Below are 21,610 nucleotides of genomic sequence, written 5' to 3'. Positions count from 1 at the left end.
CAGTATCACTCAATAAGAAAATCATGTTACCGTAAATTGTTATGCATTATGATTCCTGTGAAATCCACAGGAGAGTTAGCTTCATTAAATTGGATATGGGATTAGAACTTCATTTTCACATTGCAGTTGAAATCACTACACAGAGGTGATCTGTAGGTTGTAGTTTTAATGATGAGAACAATGGACTTATTTTATCCTTTGGGAAATGGTCATTGTTTATTTCTGTGTTTTCCTACACAGAATTCAGTTTCAACCCCTTAAGCTCGAATGTGTACTCACACAGAACACATGTTTATACAGCCCCAGCTTTGATTATGCATAAACTAAACATGTCCCTTCATGTTTTGTGTCTGACTCTGAAATGCTGCCAGTATGAAAGTAGTCAAAGGCTCTCAGTGGTAGTGTAGTGTTCAAGATTTGAGAACTGCCATATATACAAGAAACCACATTTACTTCAAACCATCAGTATCTGCAGCTAACAAACATACAAAAATCCATTTCATTGGACTCATTCAGTATGTTGTTTTTAAGCTGCAGTTGAAGTGCCACAGGAAAAGATTTAGATAACTAATGGACTTCACTTAGATCCTGTAGAAAAGCAGGAGCATATACAGTACACAACAATGCATTTACGTATTAAATAAACACGGTTTGCAACATTGCATATAAATGGCCACATTAACATAACATTGTTCTGCTGTGTATGTAAACAGCTTAATCAATTATTAACAGGCAGTAAGGATAATAATTAGATTGTACATGTGTGTACGTCAAATGTCCTCACTGAGATGTACTGAGGGGACCTACTAACAGACTTGTTAGAGAGGGAAGCTGAATTTTACAATTTAAATTTTTAATTTTATAAATATATATATAATATCATATTAATGCATTTTGAACCAACATGGGGCACAAGCTATTTGGAAAGAATCAAAGTGTAAATATGTTTTTGGCAACTGAGCTTTTCTATTCTAACTGTAATTATACGATAGTATTCTACAGTAAACAAGAAGAAACTATAGAACTTACTGAAGTTTGTTTTCAGTCAACACTATTCTAATATAAAGTGACACATTACAATGGTATATGAAATATACAGTATACATATAATGATTCATTCTATATAGCCTAGATATCTATATACTCTTTTATAAAGTGCCTCATTTTTGATTGTAGCTGTTTTTACACAGGTAATCTTAAAATGGGTTGTGAAAATGAGAAAAAAAGAAGGTGTCGTTTCTCTCCTGAGTCTAAATTGTGAGTATGTTGAACTTTACAGAAGACAGACTGGAAACTTATATTGCTATCAATCAGCCATAATCAAATTGCCTTACTCTGTTTAATAGAAACATGATTAAGAAATCTAATTTTCTATATGATTTATTTTGTTGTTGCAGTGCCTAACACTTCAGCCACAATGTAAGCACTCCCTCGCTCTTTTGTTTTGGCTCTGTCAAGCTGAGGTTGGCCAAAAAAACAAAACAAATCAATAAAAAAAAATGAAAAAGAAACACAAACAAAACAAAGAAAGAAAAGAAAGACAGAAAGGGAAAAAAAGATAATCTCTTTCTATTTCTCTCACACCCTGGGACGTATCCACTTCAGGCCCTATACAGTAAATCTTCTTACTGTTTCTTTACTCTCAACCAGCCATTTGTTCAGAGTCAGAGCTGAGGGCCTGTTGCAGATGGAACAGATAAAGACTTTTTTAAATGACTTATACATCTTGTACATGAGGATTCTACGTTTGTATAGATTTTAATGTCAAATCCTATTTTAAACGACTTCCTGTGTTTGAACTTTTCCTGTTTTAACCATATACAGTCTATGGTTTTACCACGGAGAAGAACACAGTCTTGTACATACAATAAGGAAACAGGATCTTAATCAGTGCAAAGTAAATAATGTGCACTCATTTTCTTGCAATTTTGCAGCATACTTTGAACCCCGGAATTAACATGAAAAGAGGTGATTGTAGCTCCTCAGAGCAGTCTGGTGACTGGATTCTTATCTGAGCCTAAACGGTATTAAAATACTTGTGTATTGATCTTATTATCTGGATTATCTGGACGTGGATCCAGTTCCTAGAAGGTGTGAATAGTGCTGCTTTTTCTCTCACCCGCCGATATCTTTTTTCCCCTCTCTGTGCTAAAACATGGGACACAACTATAAGACAGGGCCATTACTGCACACACTCATTACTTTGTAACACACTATCACATTTTGCCCAAAAGAATTGTCAAATGTCTACTGTTAAGATGATTTGAAAGGAGAATACGCTCACAATCAGACATAGATTTGATTTTAAAGCAAAAACAAACCAAAACCAAAAAAATGTTTAATTCTTTAGCCTGACAATTAATAAGTGGTTCAAACTTAAATGGAGTCAAGCTTTTTTAAAGGCAGTGTTTTTCATGAGGTAGTGTGACTCATAGTGTATGACTGGTTGCATACTGTATCCAGTGCCGCTGTTGGAGAGTTTGGCCACGATGTGACATTAGTGATGCTGTACATTGAATCAGAACGTGTTCATATAAAAACTGTCTACTGGACATGGTGTTGTGATGCCAAACATTTCAGCCCAGGACTCTGGCTGTGTGTATACAGGGTAGGCTACAAATGAAGAAGGCTTTCTTGATGTATTTTTGACACTGGTAGCTTTTCCCACACTTAGATACATTTTTTTTATTTTTTGTTTTTTCTCGCTGAGCTCACTAACAACATAATTTTGACCCTGCTGCAGATGCAAAAATTATAATAATAAGCTTAACTACGCTGTTACGCATAACAACAAATATTGAGTGTTTTAGTTCTAGAGGTAAAAAGGGTGCACTTATTCATTCTGCTCAGTCCAGCCCTCCATTCATATCTGAAGGGACACTCAAGTGCCTGGCTGTGATTACTGGTGTCTGGCCATTATTCAGTTACATATGTTGGGGTTATCTCAAAGCATAGATGGAAGTTAAAAACCAGCAACTGGAAAGTCTTCCAAACACTTCTTTAGTATTCAGTTGCAGATGTGCGCAACACCTGGCCTATAATTCCTTTGCAAATTACTGTGTCTGTGTCTCACACTGACAGACCTGCTGTGACTATGCAGACCTCGGGCACCAAACTGAAACGTATAGAAAATCGGTATTTTTACAAATTTGTCAGGCACTTATTAGACACTGATTTTTAATCCTATTAAGTAAAAAAAGAAGGGAAAAAAAGCATTTTAATTGAGCGCAGCCCACTACTGCCAACAGTCGGTGCTCAATACTACTGAGGACTTTATTGCCAAAATCCATTCTAGTTCCACTTTTATAACTTGTATTACTCTTGTCGAAGTGATCTTCTAATCTCTTTGTTATTCCATCTTTGCAATTTTTCTAATTGGGGATTACCACGATTCTCTGACTGTACCTCATTATCTCAAGTCGGAGCAGACGCAACAGTTGGTAGTAAAGCCCCTTTGGAGAGTCTGAGAAGGGATATTACTGACGTCAAATAGGAAGAGCGCATAAATAATAGTTGAAGGTAAATATCATTTTAGATGTATTGTGCCATCAAAACTACTTTAACAGCGTAAGGCTCCCTGCAGGGTTTTCCCTTCCCATGACTCACAGCGGCCCGTGTGAACAATGCTTCTCATCTCTACGAATCATCAGAAATATTTTGGTTGATTGAAATGTGGAGACTCGTGTTGTCTCCTCCAGATTATTTTGTAACAACTTGGTTGAAAACGAGGCACACAAATCGCTCATCAGACTCTAACTGTGGGAAATGATACTGTATGTACAATCAGGATAGCAGTTATAATTACAATGGAAAGAGCATTGTATGCATTTTAGAGCTATTGCTACTACTTTGATAATGATGTAAAAGCAAAAAGACTGAACAGGATCTATAGGTATGTAAAGTATACTGTGTATAGAGGAGTTTGCTCCAGGGGAGGGACGGGCATGGGGGTTCATTCTGTTCATTGAAAAACTGCTTAAAACAGAATATTGATGATTCTTGTCTGTGATGTAGACAACGTCAATGTTTTTTTGTTTTCTTTTTTTTTTATAAAAAGGCAAAGTGATATGAAAAAAAGGAGTACTGTGTGTATTGTATTGACTGCATTGTCTGTTGAAGTTAAAAGGTCCAAAGTTGAAATGTTCCAACATGTGGACACATGAGTCTAGACTGTTGTAAGCCACTGGTCTGAGTTTAAGGATAAACCTCTGAACAGAGGGCACATGCATGTAATCCCAGGCTACTCTGTTTAAACAGATGGTATTGTGGCAGATTTGATAGGTGAATAACAACAACGTGTGAGGTATTCTGTTGTCTGACAAGCCTATTTTAAATTCAATCAACAATATACTGTACAAGAGAAGATCGTAGGACGGTAATACTTGAAATATTAAACATTACATCATTGATATAAGGAATCACAATAATGTGAGAGTATAATTACTGTTTTTCTGAAGCTCGACAGTCTTCCCTGCTTCATTTGCTTTCTCATTTTTACAGATTAAAAAAATTTAATTAGTCAAATAAGGAAATCACATTCAAACGTATAAGTTTGTCCTGGGAGTTAGTTAATAGAGCGAATAAACCAAAAAAGGTATTAACTTTACAAATCTCGAAATTTGATTTAACTATGCCGACTAGTCAAAAATACAAATATGTGTAGTTTGTATAAACATGTCAGAACTCTATTGGTTGTTAATGTCAATAATGTGGGAGATTCAAAGAGTTACAGCAGAGGTATACACAGAGGGAAAAGGCTTTAGTTACGGTATAGTGCTCATCATCCGTATTACACAAGTTTGTTTTTTAAAGGTTCTCAATCCAGCAGTTCCCTCTCTGAAATTGATAAGATTATTAAACAACAACGACATGTTCAAATTTGAAGTGTGGGTCGACACAATATATCTGCTTCTGAATATAGCTATGAAAATGTGTTTAATAATTGTGTTCACTTCAATAGTTGTTTATGGAAGACATTATTTTTTTAAATATATTTTTTGGCATTTTTCATGCTTTATTGATAGTGTTTAAGAGACAGAGGTGAAATGGGGCAGAGAGGGGAGTGACATGCAGAGAACGACCGCGGGCAGGAATCGAACCCGGGTCTGCTGCTGGGCCCAGCCCGGGGGGGGGGGGATGCCCTACCAACTGAGCTAAGGGCGCCCCAGACATTTTTACATGACACAGTAGGAAGAATCACAGGTGTAGATCATAAAATGAACGATGGCCGCATTCTATTTAGCAGCTTCTCAGTTTCAAGGTGCTTGTGTCGTGCATGCCGGGTCAGTGTCACCAGGTCATAGCTTGTTGTGGTGGGACACTTGAATAGAACAGAGCCATTGTAAATGTTTTTAGAAACACCTGTGTTTCTTCTATATTGACATGTCAAAATGTCTGCTACAAGGTCATTTATGGCACCCTGGAATAACTGGGATATCTGGCATCACATGCAAAAACATCCTAGATTGTGTTACATTTCTTTGTTGAGTAAATGACAAAGTGAGCTCCTGCATGAAGATTCCAGAAACTCCTCATATTACGGGGGGCTTATACTGCACTGTTGCAGAAGAGTTTGGAACGAGAGTCGCCACTTTGACCGGCTAAGAAAACACAGTGCTGAGTTTGATGGAGGGTCTGTGCTGTTCTGCAGGAGGGAACGAAAGGAAAGTACCTTCAGAAACTCCTGGTGATAGCTGGGTAATAATGCACTAAGCTGTATGTGAATATGAGAGTGCAAAACTCCCAGAAGGGCGGCTCTGATATAGAACAGGCCATTCTGAGATGTTCTTCTATATTTGGCAAATGAGATGTTTTACTGGCCTATATCTTATGTACCTTTTTGGCTAAATATTTCAGAAGTGCTTCAGGCAGGGTTTTTGTAAATACTAAAGAGGGGCTTGGTGTGATATTTTAGCCTGGTTGTGAAAGAGTAACTTCATCACATCGGCACTTCACACTTAGGAGTTAAGACAGGAGGATCAAAATAAGACAGAGAGAGAGAGAGAAAGAGAAATAAAGAGATAAAGAGAGAGAGAGAGAGAGAGAGAGAGAGAGAACATAGTGTAAGTCGAGTGATCCCTACAGGGCTGGATCATATTTCATGTTGTGAAGATGAGTTTATAATCACACAAATAATATGCCCATTCATTTCATTACAGTAATGTAATTTATATTTGGAATCAGGTTAGCACTAAATTGTTACATGCCGTTTGGAATAAACTTTTACTTTCACTTTTAATTAGTTGTTGCTGCTTTTGAGAGTTTGAATCAACCAAAATTCAGGTTCTGTTTTCAGGGCAATCTTTTGCTAGACAAAGAAGGGCAGAGAAACACAATGCTCTAAAATTATAATTAATTTGAACTAATTATATTATTTTTAACTCAATGCTAATGATGGCCAATCATGCTGAGTATATAGGAGCATCCACATAGCTAAACTAAGAACCAGATATTATTATTATTATTATTATTATTATTATTATTATTATTATTATTATTATTATTATTATTATTATTATTATTATTATTATTATTATTATTATTATTATTATTATTATTATTATTATTATTATTATTATTTCATTAGCCTATTGAGCAGCAGCTAAAGTCAACCACCATACAGTAGGCCTTGACTTTCAACATAATGTCCTTGGTTGGTTACAGGGCCTACTGAATAACTAGATATTTTTGGAAGACAGTACAAAACCAGCAGGGGGTGCTGTATCACACTATCTTCTGAGCAGAGTTTATTTTGAAAAACAAAAATAATGTGAACCGGAAGCTTTAACGCTCGTGCCTCATATCAGAGATCTTAAATTGTGAAGATTACTTACTGATTGTTTCTGTATAACATTACTGTGCATGTTGTTTCTGTAGGTTACATTTTAGGTAACACAATGTAGTCTAGGTGTTGGGAAAGTTTTGTATGCGCTTCATTTAGCGGATAATATCTCAACTGTTATAGACTAATATGACCCCAGTGAACAACGTGGGGTGTGTGACAAAACCTCTATCCGGGGCGAAAGTCCTGAAAATGACTTTCAGTATTCGTAAACGTAGGCCTACATTTAATCAGAGAACAAATACGTGAAATGGAGAGGACTGGTAACGCAAAGGCGGATTGGATCCCTGGAATTTGGAGCAGAGTGGGAGCTCTGTGTGCCTGTACTCATCTCTGTTGGCATGAAACAACCTCTGGCTTGATTGGCTTTTACTCCTCATCTATTTATCGCTGATGGCCCGATCCATTCATTGACAACAGCCACATAGCGGGGTTACAAATGTGATCACACTGAAATTGTCTTTGACTGTCCAATCAAGATTGTGTCAAGTAGGTCCCGTGTCTGGGAATGCTTGCGTTTATCAGCTCATTGTGTTAGTTTTGAGACGACGCTATGTTTGACAGCGTTGACCCACCGGAGGCTACACTCTGATGCTACCAGCCGAACTCGTCGAAGCTCTCCTGTAAGGTGCGTTTTCTTAAAAGTATTATTACTATCCAATTATCTATTAAGCTTTAAGACCTTTAACGTTAACGTTACTTAAATGTTTTATTTTTTAAACTTACGCTACTTGTCAAAGGGCTCTGACCGTTTCCAAGGGTTGATGTTGCTACGTCGCATGGTCGGTCGGCTACGTTATCTGTTAAAGTGAGATTTCGTTTAACCATTTTCCGTTAATGTAGGTCTCTAACCGTGTCATTCAGTAGATACAGTGTTTTAAAGCTTATGCATTTTATTTTTTAAATATTTGACAAAGAATGGACTTTTTTGTCAGTCACCTGGTAGGCTTTACCTTGTGTTACCCACAGCCAAATGTACAGTAAGAAAGTAACTATTGCATCAGCAGTAAAAGTTATACTGCTCCTCATTGGAAAAGAAAACTGACATTTAATTATTGTGAATAATTAGAGTATGAAGTGAGACTGGAGTGACGTTTAAAGGTGCACTAGCCTCAGGGGAGGGGGATTTGTTTACATAACAACATGTTATTACAAAAAACACTTCTAGGCCTACATATAATTCTTAGTATTGAATACTAGTTATTTTTCCGGCAGCTGGAACCAAATGCAAGACCAGAACAAAACTGTGGGCCCTGCTGCTGTAAACAACAATTTCATAAAAATTAAACTTTTCAGACAGCTTTCTAACTTATAACAGTGGTATAAGGTATCCCATTTTCCTGTGAGGAAAGTTTTTTTTTTCAGGAATGAGAATATGCCTTAGATGTTTTTCACTTATTTGAAACACCCTCAGTTAGGCCTACATAGTGCACCTTTTAATACACTGGATACATATGAAGGTAAAAATGGAAAAGAAGACAATTCAACATTGTTCCAGTTTCTGTTGATGCAAATGTGTCTAATGCCTATTGTAAAGTTACTTCTACAGTTGCATTTCATTACACATGACAGTTCATTCTGACCTCCCTGCAATTAATAACTACCTAACTTAGGTCAGGTTTTATTGTAGTGAACTTTAAAACCCAGCTGCCTGCTCTCGTTAGGTGTAGCAGTGTATGTTGTGAGTTAAGGTAGTAGGCTCTAGTGTCATTTATTTTTTGTATTCTTTGTTTACCCAGGTAACTGTGAGAAAGAGAAAACCTCTTGCGACAATTTGACAGACATCATGGCCCCCCACCCGGCGGTCCAGGCTGTCATTGACCTGTCTGCAGGAGCCATCGGTAATGTTGGCTAATGTGTCTACATGCTATGTGTGACGTCACGTAGCTGGAGATTTCGATGACTCCTGTGTTTTTCCGGCTCGTTTCTCTTTCTGTTTCCATTGTCTGTTTAAACTGCTCAGTGGAGTTAATCCCTCTGTGATTCTTATCACTCTCCTCAACTGCACACATGTTGTGAGTAATCGTTTGACTGTGCCGTAGTTTTTAGTAACAGTCATGCTCTGTTGCTGACACTTTTTTTTCCCGCTGTCTTCCTCCAAGGGGGAGCTGCATGTGTATTCAGCGGGCAGCCTCTAGACACAGCAAAGGTCAAGATGCAGACCTTTCCTACGCTGTACCGGGGCTTCATCGACTGCTTCACCACCACCTACAGACAAGTGGGCCTGCGTGGCCTCTACCAGGGCACCACGCCCGCACTGATGGCCAACATCGCAGAGAACTCCGTGCTCTTCATGAGCTACGGTTTCTGCCAGCAGGTCATCCGCTTCACAGCCGGACTGCACAATGAAGCCGTGCTGAGGTAGCGTGATGTTAACCAGGCTGTCCTTATGCCACCTTTCCACTGAGCGGTGCAATTCTGGTCGGCACAGCACGGTTCGAGTCAGCAACGTTAGGCTAGATCTGGCCTGTGTTTCCGGCTCTCTTGTTTTGGGACCCTACCATACTTTTGACCGTGGAAACGCAAATAAAAGCGGGCCGAGCCGCACCGCTCAGTGGAAAGGAGGCTTTACCTTGAGAATACATTTGAGATCACCAACTGTCTGTTTTACCCTCTGTCCTCTGTTTTAGTGACATGCAGAAAGCCTGCGCTGGCTCTATAGCATCCATCTTCTCCTCGTTAGTACTCTGCCCTACGGAGCTTGTCAAGTGTCGGCTGCAAGCCATGTATGAAATGGAGGCATCAGGGATGATCGGCAAGGGCCAAAAGTAGGTGGTTATTAAACATTCAAACTTTGATATTTATATATACGAATATGAAGAGTATATATATATATATATATATATATATATAACATATACACTTAATATTTCACATGCAGCCCAAAGCAACAGTGTCTATAGTTAATGAAATATAAAATATTGTGTTGCTTGCCAAAGCCGAAGGCCTGAGGCATTATGTTTTTGAGTTGTCCGTATGTACGAACGCACGTACGTTTGTCCATTGTTGTGATCGCAATTGTTATGACCGCAATATTTATCTTTGAATCTCATGTACTTTGCACAAACTTCCACTCTTACTCAAGGATGAACTGATTATATGTTAGAGGTCATAGGTCAAGGTCACTGTGACTTAGCTAACCCATGTAGTCAACCATTCTGGAATATATATTTATATTTTTCTCGTTGTGTTTTTATGTCCCAGAATGCCAAAGAGAAATTTCCATTGCATGTGGACAATAACGTTTACTTATCGTATCTAACGTTATCTAAATGTTACTGCGGCCTGGCCGGTTGCAGTGACCTTCTCATGTGCCTTTTAAATCACTGCTTACCACCACTGTACTTTCACTGTTCAGCAATTGTTAACCTCGCGGAGGCATATAAACACCACGCAGTAGTTCTAGTTCATTACTGTAGTCATGCATAAAAAAAATAGTTTTTGACCTATAAATCTGCATATGCTAATGTAACGTGTGTAACGTTGACTGAGCCATACGTCCCTCTCCTCCGCCTGCAGCACAGTGTGGTCGGTCATTAAATCCATTATGAGGAATGAGGGAGCGCAGGGCTTCTTCCAGGGCCTGACTCCCACTATAGCCAGAGAACTCCCCGGTTACTTCTGCTTCTTCGGCGCCTACGAGCTCTGCCGCACCCACTTTGCAGAGCACATGAAGTGTGAAAAAGATGATATAGGTAGCGGGAAAATAAAATGTTTCACCCGCACCGACACAAAGCACAACATTTTCCCCATTAACTGTATTTATTGAAACTGTTAACCTCAAATGTTTTGGGTTTCCCCTGTGTTTGTTGAAGGTGTGGCTCCAACCATGTTCAGTGGAGGTCTGGGGGGGGCGTGCCTGTGGCTGGTGGTCTATCCCATGGACTGTGTCAAGTCTCGGATCCAGGTCATGTCTATGATGGGCAAACAGGAAGGCTTTTTAAAAACCTTCATGACCATCGCTCGTACTGAAGGTAGTTAATAGTGGGGGGTTTGATGTTTGCGTTGTTTTGGGGTGTGTTGTAAAATGTTTGGTTGAAAACATATAAATAATGCATTTCATGTTGAAATTATGTAAACTTTCAAAAGGCAGATAAAAAAAGACCTTAAAAATAAAGTTTAATTTTAAAGCCTGTTATTGACATTATTATCAGTTACTGAGAAATGTAAAGCTAAAGTATTCAAAACGTGATTTGTTGATAACAGTAATTCATTGCTCTGGATCATTTTTTTTTTAAGATAATTTTTTGGCATTTTCAAGCTTTATTAGACAGCACAGAGTTGAAATGGTGAGACAGAGAGAGAGAGGGGGAATGACATGCAGTAAAGTTCCACGGGTCGGATTTGAACCCGCGACCACTGCAACGAAGGCGTGAGCCAATACGGTATGCGCTCTATCCGCTACGCCACTTTTAACAAGAAGTGCTTTTTTTTTAAAGTGCACCAGAGGAAGTTGTGCACTGTTAAGCCGCAAGCTTAGACCTGAAAAAGAGTATGGCTGTGTTTGAAAAGCCATACTCACGTCCTACTCATACTCATTTTGATGTCAATTTGAGTATGTGACGGTTGTGTATGCGAGTTTGTGTTGACGAGAAATGCCCGGATGAGTACTAACTTCCGTGAAGATTTTGTGTATGGATCGATAGGATACTTTTCCTACTCAACCGCCCCACAATGCATGAATGTCTATTCAAGCGGCATGGAATTTTTTTTTTAATAATGTATTGCTTCTGTATACACAATTGATCGTTAAGTAGACAGTATGGAGTGTACATGCTGAGTATGTAGGAGGGAGGACGTCAGTATGGCTTTTCGAACACAGCCTATATATGACGCTTCCTGGTCATCATTTCGAAGCTTCCACTTCCCTACAGGGTGAGAATTCTTAATCAATCTGAATGTCATTAAAGCGCTTTGTTTTTTTGTTTAGGTGTGAGGGCACTCTACTCCGGTCTTACCCCCACCATGATCCGCACCTTCCCTGCTAACGGAGCACTGTTCCTGGGTTATGAGGTCAGCCGGAAGCTCATGATGAAGCAGTTTGACTGAGCTAGGATTTGAAGGAGCGCTGGACTGAAAGTGAAGTAGAATATCCATGTAACCTCCAGTGACGTGTATTATGTGTGGGATCTTTCTGTTTTTTTTGGTCAGTTCCTGTTATTTTGGAAGCTAACTTAAAACTGCCACACTCCATTTATTTTCAAATGACAAAAAAAACATTTGATAATGTATAAATCATTTCAATCCTAATATTAATGTGTTTTTTAGATTTAAACACTCAGAAAATGCTGTCGCTGACATGTAACCGACAAACATATAATACTGTATATGAGAAAATATATATCAAGCACAGTATTGAGCAAACTTGACTTTTATAAGGAACTGTGAACACTCCAGTTAATTAGTTTTTACCTCTACCTCAACAAAGTTGTATCCACACAGAAATACATTTCTCTGCCAGTCATTTCAATATCGTTCTTTACCTGATGCAGGTATGGGTAGGAACACCACTCCGTTCATTTTAACACTTTACTTTTGGTCATTGCACTGCCTAAAATGTGTTGTGATTACTGGTTTTTAATAATAGAATCATTCTCAGCAAAAAATAAATAAATAAATATCTGGTTAAAAAAATATATATATGCCAAAACATTTGCTTGCTTATTCACATTGAGCAGGTTGACTTTCCAAAGGTGCTGTGACTGAAGTCTCAACTGATTTCATCTGCCTCGAAAGAAACATCCAACACAGCCAGCAGTTGCTTCAAATTTGAGCTTAGTATTGTTTGTAATCATACTGACTGTCTTTTGGGACCCAGCCGTTGCCTTTTTAAATCTCTACGTTTTGCCTTTATATATCTAAGTCAGTAAAAAAAAGTCCCATCTCAACTGCCTCAGATTTGCACGCTGCATTCCAAGTGCAGGGTTTTTCCTGTGATTTGTAGTTGCCAATTCAGAAACCGCAGTCATTATCCTTTTAATATAGATTTTAGTTTTCGATCTAGTATTTTAGAACACAACGTTTTGAGATGACACTGAAATGTTTTATAAAGATATCGTTATATTCAATGTAACAATGCAACAACCTACATTAAATATGTCATAGACGAAGAACTGTGTCCTGTTTTTATTTTATTTTTTTTAAAGAACAACAAACCAAAAAGTTCATATTCTGGTGAAAAAAATAGATATCAAGCAACACAACACAGAGCTGTAGCAATGGATCAGCAGCTTGTGATTTTCTTTTAACTATTTACTTAAAATTAACCATTTAAAAAGCATTCTGTGCCATTTTCACAACATACCTGAATAACTTTGCAAACTTTTATGTTTTTTTATTATAATTCAGTAGCAAGCATCAAGAAATACACATTAGAAAGAATAAAAAATCTGTAGTCGAATAATAAAGTAAATATTTTATGCAAATGCAGCCAGGAACGCTACTCTTAAGTCTTCCAGCAGGGGGTGCCAGTCAACTAACTGTCAGGAACTCAAAGCCACTGTGAGTATAAAAAAGGGGAGGGAAATGTGAAGGTTATATTGTCTGGAGCTTATCTGAGAAGTGTCTGAATAAAGATGTTCCAGCAACAAAGACAACTAACTCTTTTAATTTCTAGCTCAGACTCTGGCTTCGGTTTAGATAACCCCTTTGTTGCCGCAGGTTCCACACAGGCATCCAAAGAGCCCATTGATCATCTGAATGGCACAGAGGACCACCTGCAGACAGCTCGTGGCCAGCAGAGTGGCAAACAATCCGATGTTGAACTGCACAATGTTCTTGGGCTCTGTGCATAATCCCCAGAGTGTGTCGTCAGTCAGGTATTTATGGTCACTATATTATCAAAAAAGGGGAGATTTGATCAATGATCTCAGCTTTTCAGAAACTCCACACAAGCATATTTGGAATGTTACTCACTTGTCTTTGAAAGGTGTGCTCCAAAAGATGACAGTTTTGCAGAGGGGCCCATTCTGCAAACCCAGCACCGCCACAATCAAACTGTAGAGTGCGCCGGCCACACCCACTGCAGCGAATGCGATTGATAAGAACATCTGCAGAAAGGGAATTGAAAAGCAAAGGTCAGAAGTAATTGAGTTGAGTGAATGAATGAAGTATTTATATGCGTATGGAGGAACAGACTGTCAGCTGTCCACTTTGCCTCTCCTTTCGCATTCCTCACATTTTATTCTGAAAATCTGTGTGTTTTTCCCACCCCACAGTGACTAGGGGAACTGCAGGCTAAACTCAACATGCTGAAACATGTGTCATTGTGGTTCAGCACAAACGTGTGATATCACTTCTCATCATCAACTCCTCAACAACCACAGGGGAAACCATTCTGTTCCTTAATAGGTTTTCCTTAGTATTTCTTTGAAGTGATGCAATACTTTTTAATGAGTTGCAATGAGAGCTTTAAGCACATTTCAATGAGCCTCTTGCCTTTATGGTCTTCAACACTTAGGATTTTCTTTATGGATCAAGACGGAGAGATGTGCTGTTGTCCTGTGTTATCTAAAAGCGAGGAAGGTGGGTTTACTGATGCAGCACAATGCCACATATTTATCTTTTTATATGGATTAACCATTTCTATTTCCACAGATTCTTAAATCACTTTCTAAAAAATGTACAAAGTTCAAACTTTTACTTTAGCTGGAGAAGTGTATGTTTGTGTTAATGTTGAATTTACTGTGTACTTTGATATTGTAAATCATTTCAAATGTAGGCCAGCCCCTAATATCTTTCCCCTTAGCGCCTGCCTGGAAACAATGTTGTGGCTCTGACTGTGACTCACCCCACAGCGGTTTCCACAGCACCCATCTTTCCCAGTTAGGTGGATCCAAAGTGCTGGGAGCAAAACCTAGGGCAAGAGAGAAGTGTTGACATGAGGCTAATAATTAATTTCAATTCGATTCAATCAGAGCAATTCAGTATTTGCACCTTTTATGTTTATAACTCAAAGCTTGTAGAACATTTTTAAAGCGACATTGCAGAAGAGGGTGGAGTGCCTCTTTAACCCTTATTTAACTCTATCGGAAGTTTGAAACCGTGTCAGAGTAAAATGTGTCTCATGAGAGTATCATACAGCACAACATGGAAGTGTTCAAAATACTATATACAGTAGGCCTATAAATCCAGTATTTTTCAGTTCTATACTTCAATCCAAAGTTCACAGCAGCTTGCAGGGGAGAGTCACACCCTTCACAGGCTAAAGAGAGAAGAGAGGAAGACCACTCACCATTAAACCTCCTCCAATGAGTCCCCCCATGTACTTCACCTCCTCCGTAATATGTCCATCTTGGGCATACTTGATTTCACCACCGGGAAAGAACAACACTATGTTACAGATGATGGATATGAGGGCTAACGGGTACAGAGTCACGGCAACGAAGCGGGAGCATTTTCCAGTACACATCTTTTCCCCTCCGAGAGAAAAAAACAACTGACAGCTGCAGGGGAAAATAAGTGAAAAAAAAAATGTTCCTTCTGTACGCTTTATAGCTCAACTCCTTTTCTTGTTTTCAAGTTCCACTTTGAAACTGCCTCAAAAGAGGGAACTGTATTTTGTCGCTGGAGCCAGGAAGTATGTACTGTGAGTACTGTTAGGGTGTGGGAGGTGGAGTGACATGGAGATAAGATGGGCAAACACAGCCAGGGATAGGCTGCAAGTACTTGTGACTCATCCCCATGGTAACTACTTTGAGAGACAGCGTTTGTATTATTGAGCTTGAGCAGGTCCAGTTGCACATTTTTTGGTTAAGGATATTAATTGATCCAGGTCATCTGAGTCAGGCAGTCAACTGAGGGTCACCTATTACTCACCTGTGTTAAATGTGCACTATGTAACGTTGAGTGTGTCAGAGAAGTGAACATTTTCTAAGGTAAACACTTTTAACTCAATAAAATCACTTTGCTCACAGTTTGAAGTTAGAAAAATACCTTAAGAGTTACTGTTTCACTGTTGTTGTTTACATAAGCAGGGCACACACATTTGTCTACACACATATTATAGTCTTACGTTTGGTTCCAGGTTCCCAATATAATTCAGTGTTTGATTTAGGATGATATAATTATTCAATACTAAGAATTACATGTAGAGTACATGTGTTTTGTTAACTAACTGCAGGCTCTGCCAATGTAAACAAATCCCTCTCGCCCTGAAACTGCAAGGTACACCTTTAAGTTTAGTCATCAGCCCTCCAAAAACCCACACTGTTGTTAAATCTCAATTTGTTATTAGTTGCTATAATTATTAATACATTAATATAAAGTGCTACCGGAAGGTCCTAATGGGGTTTTAACTCCACCTTCACTGTATCTATGTAATGTATTGACATTGTAACTGCCGGACCATGACACGGTGGACTTTGGACCTGTGGCGGCATGCTCAAAATAGCAAGAACAATGTGTCATTGACATTGACTGCAAAACATTGATAGATGGCCGCAGTGGTGAAAGGTGAAACACTCCCCTGGCAGGCTATGTTCCCTCTAGTTTCACTTGCTATAGCTGTTGAGGGAAGCCTTTTCCACATTGTGTGAATGAAAGGAAGAATGTGAGATTTGAAAGAAAACGAGAGGAGGGGCCATTCTTCCCAAGGGAGAGGCACTGTTAGCCATCATGTTGTAAATATGACTCATGAATTGGGAGTCTCTTTCTGAAGAATAAGAATTGGACCCTTATTTGATTCAATACACCATCACTAACAAAAGTATCACAACCATTGTAATTTAGAGATTATACCTTTTTTATGCCATGTTACACATTCATTGAAAACATGTAGTGATAGAGACAATACAGGATATGTAAGCTGTGGATGAATTTATATTGACTACGGTATGAAAAAGGATCAATCTGTAGGCGACTTCAAGACTATTTCCATCATTTCACTGATGATTAACCTGTATCATAATGTGTCACTGGCAGGACCTGGCATAGTAAATGATTAGTCTTTATATTGATGTATTACCTCAGTTGTTTACTCACTCTTGTTACTTCCTGGTGGATCTCTGCTGCGTCGTTAGAGAAAGTGTGCCCTATACACTTTAGTCTCTTCATTCTTTCTCTTTACTTTACTATCATAAAGCCTCTTTGTAATACATATTACTTTTGAGTAATTTTCAGCTCAAATGGCCCCTCTGCAGAGGGGCCCATTCTGCAAGCAGAGCGCTGCCACGACGAAACTGTAGAGGCCGCCAGCCACGCCCACTGCAGCGAATGCAATTGATAAGAACATCTGCAGAAATTAAATGATAAGGTGTTGAAATATATTATTTTCACATGGCACTTATATATCAGTAGTGTTTGGTCTGTTGAAACAGAAAAGGAGAAATGCACTGAGCTGCTGTTATCAGATAATTTTGCTTGATCTTGATCTCAAGTTGTGCAACGGTGATGCAGCATCATACAGCATATTTTCTCTTTGTAATACATATTACTTTTGAGTAATTTTCAGCTCTACAGACCTCCCGTAAACACTTGCATTTAGTTGAGTGCAAAAACCCAATAAATAATCATTTGACAAAATAATAAAAATGTATTGTGCTTGTGCTTGCGTTGTTACTTTTTCCAGTATCTTTCACTGACCACAGCCACCATCTACTTCTTTATGACTCACCCCACAGCGATTGCCACAGCATCCGTCTTCTCCAGTCAAGCTGATGTAAAGTGCGGGGATCAACACCTGTTGGGGATACCCATTAGTCCACAGTGACTTGCTGTAGATGCAGCAGTTGCTTACAACGTATTCAACAGAGCAACAACAACAACAACAAACAATGTTAAAACACAATCCAGCACTTTACGGAGGTCAATCCTCAGTTAGGTTTTGAGGAATTGGTGCCAAACTGGTCATTATTTTTTTAGAAATGTTTTTACTTTACTATCATAAAGCCAGGTCATTCTGTAGCAGGGACATCACCTGCCCCTGCAAGTGGCCCCATTATTAGGAAGTACACAGTGATGATCATCGTTGTTGTAACAACAATATAACTTATACTTCTCTCTGTCCTGGCCTATTGGGTCTAAAATGATTGTCTGGTAAATAAATTAAACTTAGCCAAACTCAGCCAAATGTCTTACCATGTGAGATAACAGCAGAACATTTGCATGGATAAATGCTTCTGCAGCATAGTTATGTTTATTGTAGTTACGAAAAAAAACTAAATTAAAAGTAAAATCATAGGGGAACCCGGTATTATTTAGTTTTAAAGCTACAATTAGCCAAAAGGTAAATATCATAAAATGTTGCATAACATGGAACAAAACAACACAGGAGATCATCAGCTTATATTTTAAATCCAATTTATTTCAAATGTACCGTATAATTATCATGAATTATTGCATTATATGTAATGTACCCTAAAACATTACAGCAGTGCAAAGACATACACATACGAGTTTTAAAAAAAAAGTTTTTTTAGAGGCAACAGTTTTAAAGTGAGAAGTGATGTTCTCAGTCTTCAGCTGTGTAACGAATCCAAATGATGGGACACCAGCTGATCAGGAAACTTGTAGGCTAGTTGCTGTAAGTGAAAACACAAGCACACACAACAAAACAATCAACACATCAAACTGAAGTTGAAGTTCTCTCAAGTTACACAAACTATGTGAGAAGAGAATTATCTGGATGCAAATACACTGAACAACATGCAAAAAGGGAAGTGTGAAGACCTCTTCTGTCTTTGGCCCTTCTATTCTTTGCAGATCCCACACAGGCAGCCGAAGAGGCCGTTGATCATCTGAGCGGCACAGAGCAACAACTGCAGACAGCTGGCCGCCAACAGAGTGCAGAACAATCCAATGTTGAACTGCACCACGTCCTTAGGCTCTGTGCAATCTGCCCAGGACATCCGGTCATTCAGGTAGGTTCCATTGCTGTGCAAAAAAAAAGAAGACGCTTACAAATAACCACCACAATGTCATAATGTTTAGAATGGCATCAGAAAAAGTAACTTCTGTTTGTCACCTGTCTTTGAAAGGTGTGGTCCATAAACCATCAGCATCTTTGCAGAGGGGCCCATTCTGCAAGCCGAGCGCTGCCACGACGAAACTGTAGAGGCCGCCAGCCACGCCCACTGCAGCGAATGCAATTGATAAGAACATCTGCAGAAATTAAATGATAAGGTGTTGAAATATATTATTTTCACATGGCACTTATATATCAGTAGTGTTTGGTCTGTTGAAACAGAAAAGGAGAAATGCACTGAAACGGAAAAGGAGAAATGCACTGAGCTGCTGTTATCAGATAATTTTGCTTGATCTTGATCTCAAGTTGTGCAACGGTGATGCAGCATCATACAGGGTCAGGTCAGGGTCAGGGTAAACTTTATTGTCCTGTTAAGGAAATTTGTCTTGGGCATTGTGCTACATTTTGCTTAACCAGTAGACAACAACGATATGACACAGTAAAAACACAGTAAAACCTTGGCCTACACAGCACATTTTCTCTTTGTAATACATATTACTTTTGAGTAATTTTCAGCTCTACAGACCTCCCGTAAACACTTGCATTTAGTTGAGTGCAAAAACCCATTAAATAATCATTTGACAAAATAATAAAAATGTATTGTGCTTGTGCTTGCGTTGTTACTTTTTCCAGTATCTTTCACTGACCACAGCCACCATCTACTTCTTTATGACTCACCCCACAGCGATTGCCACAGCATCCGTCTTCTCCAGTCAAGCTGATGTAAAGTGCGGGGATCAACACCTGTTGGGGATAGCCATTAGTCCACAGTGACTTGCTGTAGATGCAGCATTTGCTTACAACGTATTCAACAGAGCAACAACAACAACAACAAACAATGTTAAAACACAATCCAGCACTTTACGGAGGTCAATCCTCAGTTAGGTTTTGAGGAATTGGTGCCAAACTGGTCATTATTTTTTTAGAAATGTTTTTCTTCAGTCAGGACCCAAATGTGGCTTGGGAGAGTATATCCTATAGGCGACAGGGGTTGAATCTAAAGAATATTGCAGTTGATTTGAGGTATTCCTCGATTAAGTGACTCATGGATGAGATAAACACTGCAAAATAAAATGTAAATATAGTATAAAGCCAGAAAGTATTTTCAGAAAGAAGTTCATTCATTTATTTATTTATTACGGCTCACGGCCATAGCACATGACATGGAGCACACAATTCAACTGAAATCATTACAAAACAAAACAATGGTGCACGGCAAGGAAAAACAAAACAAAAACATCATTTAAACAATGGCAAAACATTTCTCAAAAAGGCACCTGTTTTAACAATAACCCCTGGCCTACTTGCCCTCAAAAGCAAAATCAGTTTGGTCATGGATGGAAAATAAACATAATAATTTGGCAGGTACTTTTTTCTATAATACATTACGTCCACATTTTCACACTCAAAAAGTACATGGTATTGATCTCCAACACAATTAGAATCACAGAGGTTGCATATTCTTTGATTTCTTTCCAGCCCTTTGTATCTTCCTGTGACTTTAGGTATTCGGGTGTTATTGGTTCTAAAATTGCATATAGCCTGTCTGGACTTTTGATTTTCATACAACAGATATTTTTCTAAATTAAACTCTTGTTTAAATTCTATGTATAAGTCACAGGAAGTCATGCTTGTAAGCTCGCTCTGCCACCTCTGCATGAATTGATCTTTTAACCTCTGCTCGACAGTTCTTTTCAGCCAGTTAATGTTGTTGTATTTTTGTGTTATCCAGATGTATGACAACCCGCAGTCATCCAGTATCTGTTTCACCTGTGATACCCAGGTTGAAGCATACACACCGCTGCTATGCAAGCTGTGTAGCTGATTGTACATGATTTTACTAAGTTTACTTTCTTTACTTTCTAACAGTCTCCCCCAATATCCAATTATTCTTTTTTTAACTGTAACACAAAGTGGGTACCGCCCAAGTTCCCCATATACATTAACTTGTACTCTTCTTGAGTCATAATCGTTACACAGGCCAGAGAAAAAACAGCTCTTACTCACCAATATACCACCTCCAACAAGTCCCCCCATGTACTTGACCTCTTCAGTAATGTGTCCATCTTGGGCATACTTGACGTCCCAGCCGGGAAAGAACAACACTATGTTACATATGATGGACAGGAGCACCAATGGGAACAGAGTAAAAGAAATAAAACGGGAACATTTTCCAGTACACATGTTCTCTCCTCACCGTCAAAACGGACTAACTGTTGTAAAACTTCTGGTTCATGAGTAGTTTTGCATGAAGCCTTCCTGTTTGCTAGAGATCAGAAGAGACGTCCCACTTGAACTTCATCAAAAGAAAGGAAGGTATATTTGTACGGGCAGTGATGGTGAAATTGTGTGTACTTTAGTCACTTATTTGGTTAACTTGTTGAGTAGGGAGAAAATCAATACACCTCGGTTAACTCATAGACAGTAGAGTAGGCATAATTGGTGGTTGTTTTTGAATATACCCTCATCATGTTGTCTTACAAAAACATAAACCCTTAAATTGACTTGCTTTCTAACCAAGGTGTCTACATTTACATTTCATCAAACCAGCAAGGAGTTAAGGAAGAACACAACTGACTTAAATTACTACAGTATAGGGATTCAACCCCAATAAAATGTAATTGTAAAGTTTAAAAGTGTATTTTTAAAATGTAATTGTAAAGTTTAAAAGTGTATTTTTGTGAAGGGCACAGATAGGGCTCCTCTGGGAAAATTGAGTTTGCATGGTTACTTGACATGGATGCTTCACCATCTATGTGCTGCATTTATCCATGTGCACCTTATATTAAGACCTCTTGTCGTCTCCA

General features: G+C 38.7%; 2 protein-coding genes across 3 annotated transcripts; one reads left to right on the top strand and one right to left on the bottom strand.

Annotated features, from left to right (window-relative positions):
• Positions 1 to 7,212: 7,212 nt before the first annotated feature.
• slc25a15b (solute carrier family 25 member 15b) lies at positions 7,213 to 12,895 on the top strand. 2 transcript variants are annotated; one of them, XM_080041088.1, is made up of 7 exons: positions 7,213 to 7,464; positions 8,581 to 8,682; positions 8,944 to 9,202; positions 9,472 to 9,609; positions 10,361 to 10,536; positions 10,657 to 10,815; positions 11,772 to 12,895. In XM_080041088.1, the coding sequence occupies exons 2-7, from the start codon at positions 8,628 to 8,630 to the stop codon at positions 11,888 to 11,890; spliced, it is 906 nt and encodes a 301-aa protein (XP_079897214.1). In that variant the 5' UTR covers positions 7,213 to 7,464; positions 8,581 to 8,627; the 3' UTR covers positions 11,891 to 12,895. The 2 variants fall into 2 exon arrangements, with proteins under 2 accessions (XP_079897214.1, XP_079897213.1); XM_080041087.1 differs by having other exon boundaries at positions 7,213 to 7,469.
• Positions 12,896 to 13,160: 265 nt separating this feature from the next.
• On the bottom strand, positions 13,161 to 20,987 carry LOC307261021 (uncharacterized protein; the record flags this gene model as incomplete). Its single annotated transcript, XM_080041458.1, has 9 exons — positions 13,161 to 13,672; positions 13,757 to 13,890; positions 14,631 to 14,696; positions 15,075 to 15,322; positions 17,454 to 17,519; positions 18,540 to 18,712; positions 18,804 to 18,940; positions 19,482 to 19,547; positions 20,811 to 20,987. The coding sequence occupies 9 exons, from the start codon at positions 20,985 to 20,987 to the stop codon at positions 13,477 to 13,479; spliced, it is 1,263 nt and encodes a 420-aa protein (XP_079897584.1). The 3' UTR covers positions 13,161 to 13,476.
• Between the last annotated feature and the right edge of the window lie 623 nt (positions 20,988 to 21,610).

Source organism: Ammodytes marinus (genome assembly GCF_949987685.1).
Source record: "Ammodytes marinus genome assembly, chromosome: 14".
Classification (NCBI taxonomy): Eukaryota; Metazoa; Chordata; class Actinopteri; order Uranoscopiformes; family Ammodytidae; genus Ammodytes; species Ammodytes marinus.
Note: the sequence above shows the minus strand (reverse complement) of the source record. Positions and strands in the feature narration are given on the sequence as shown.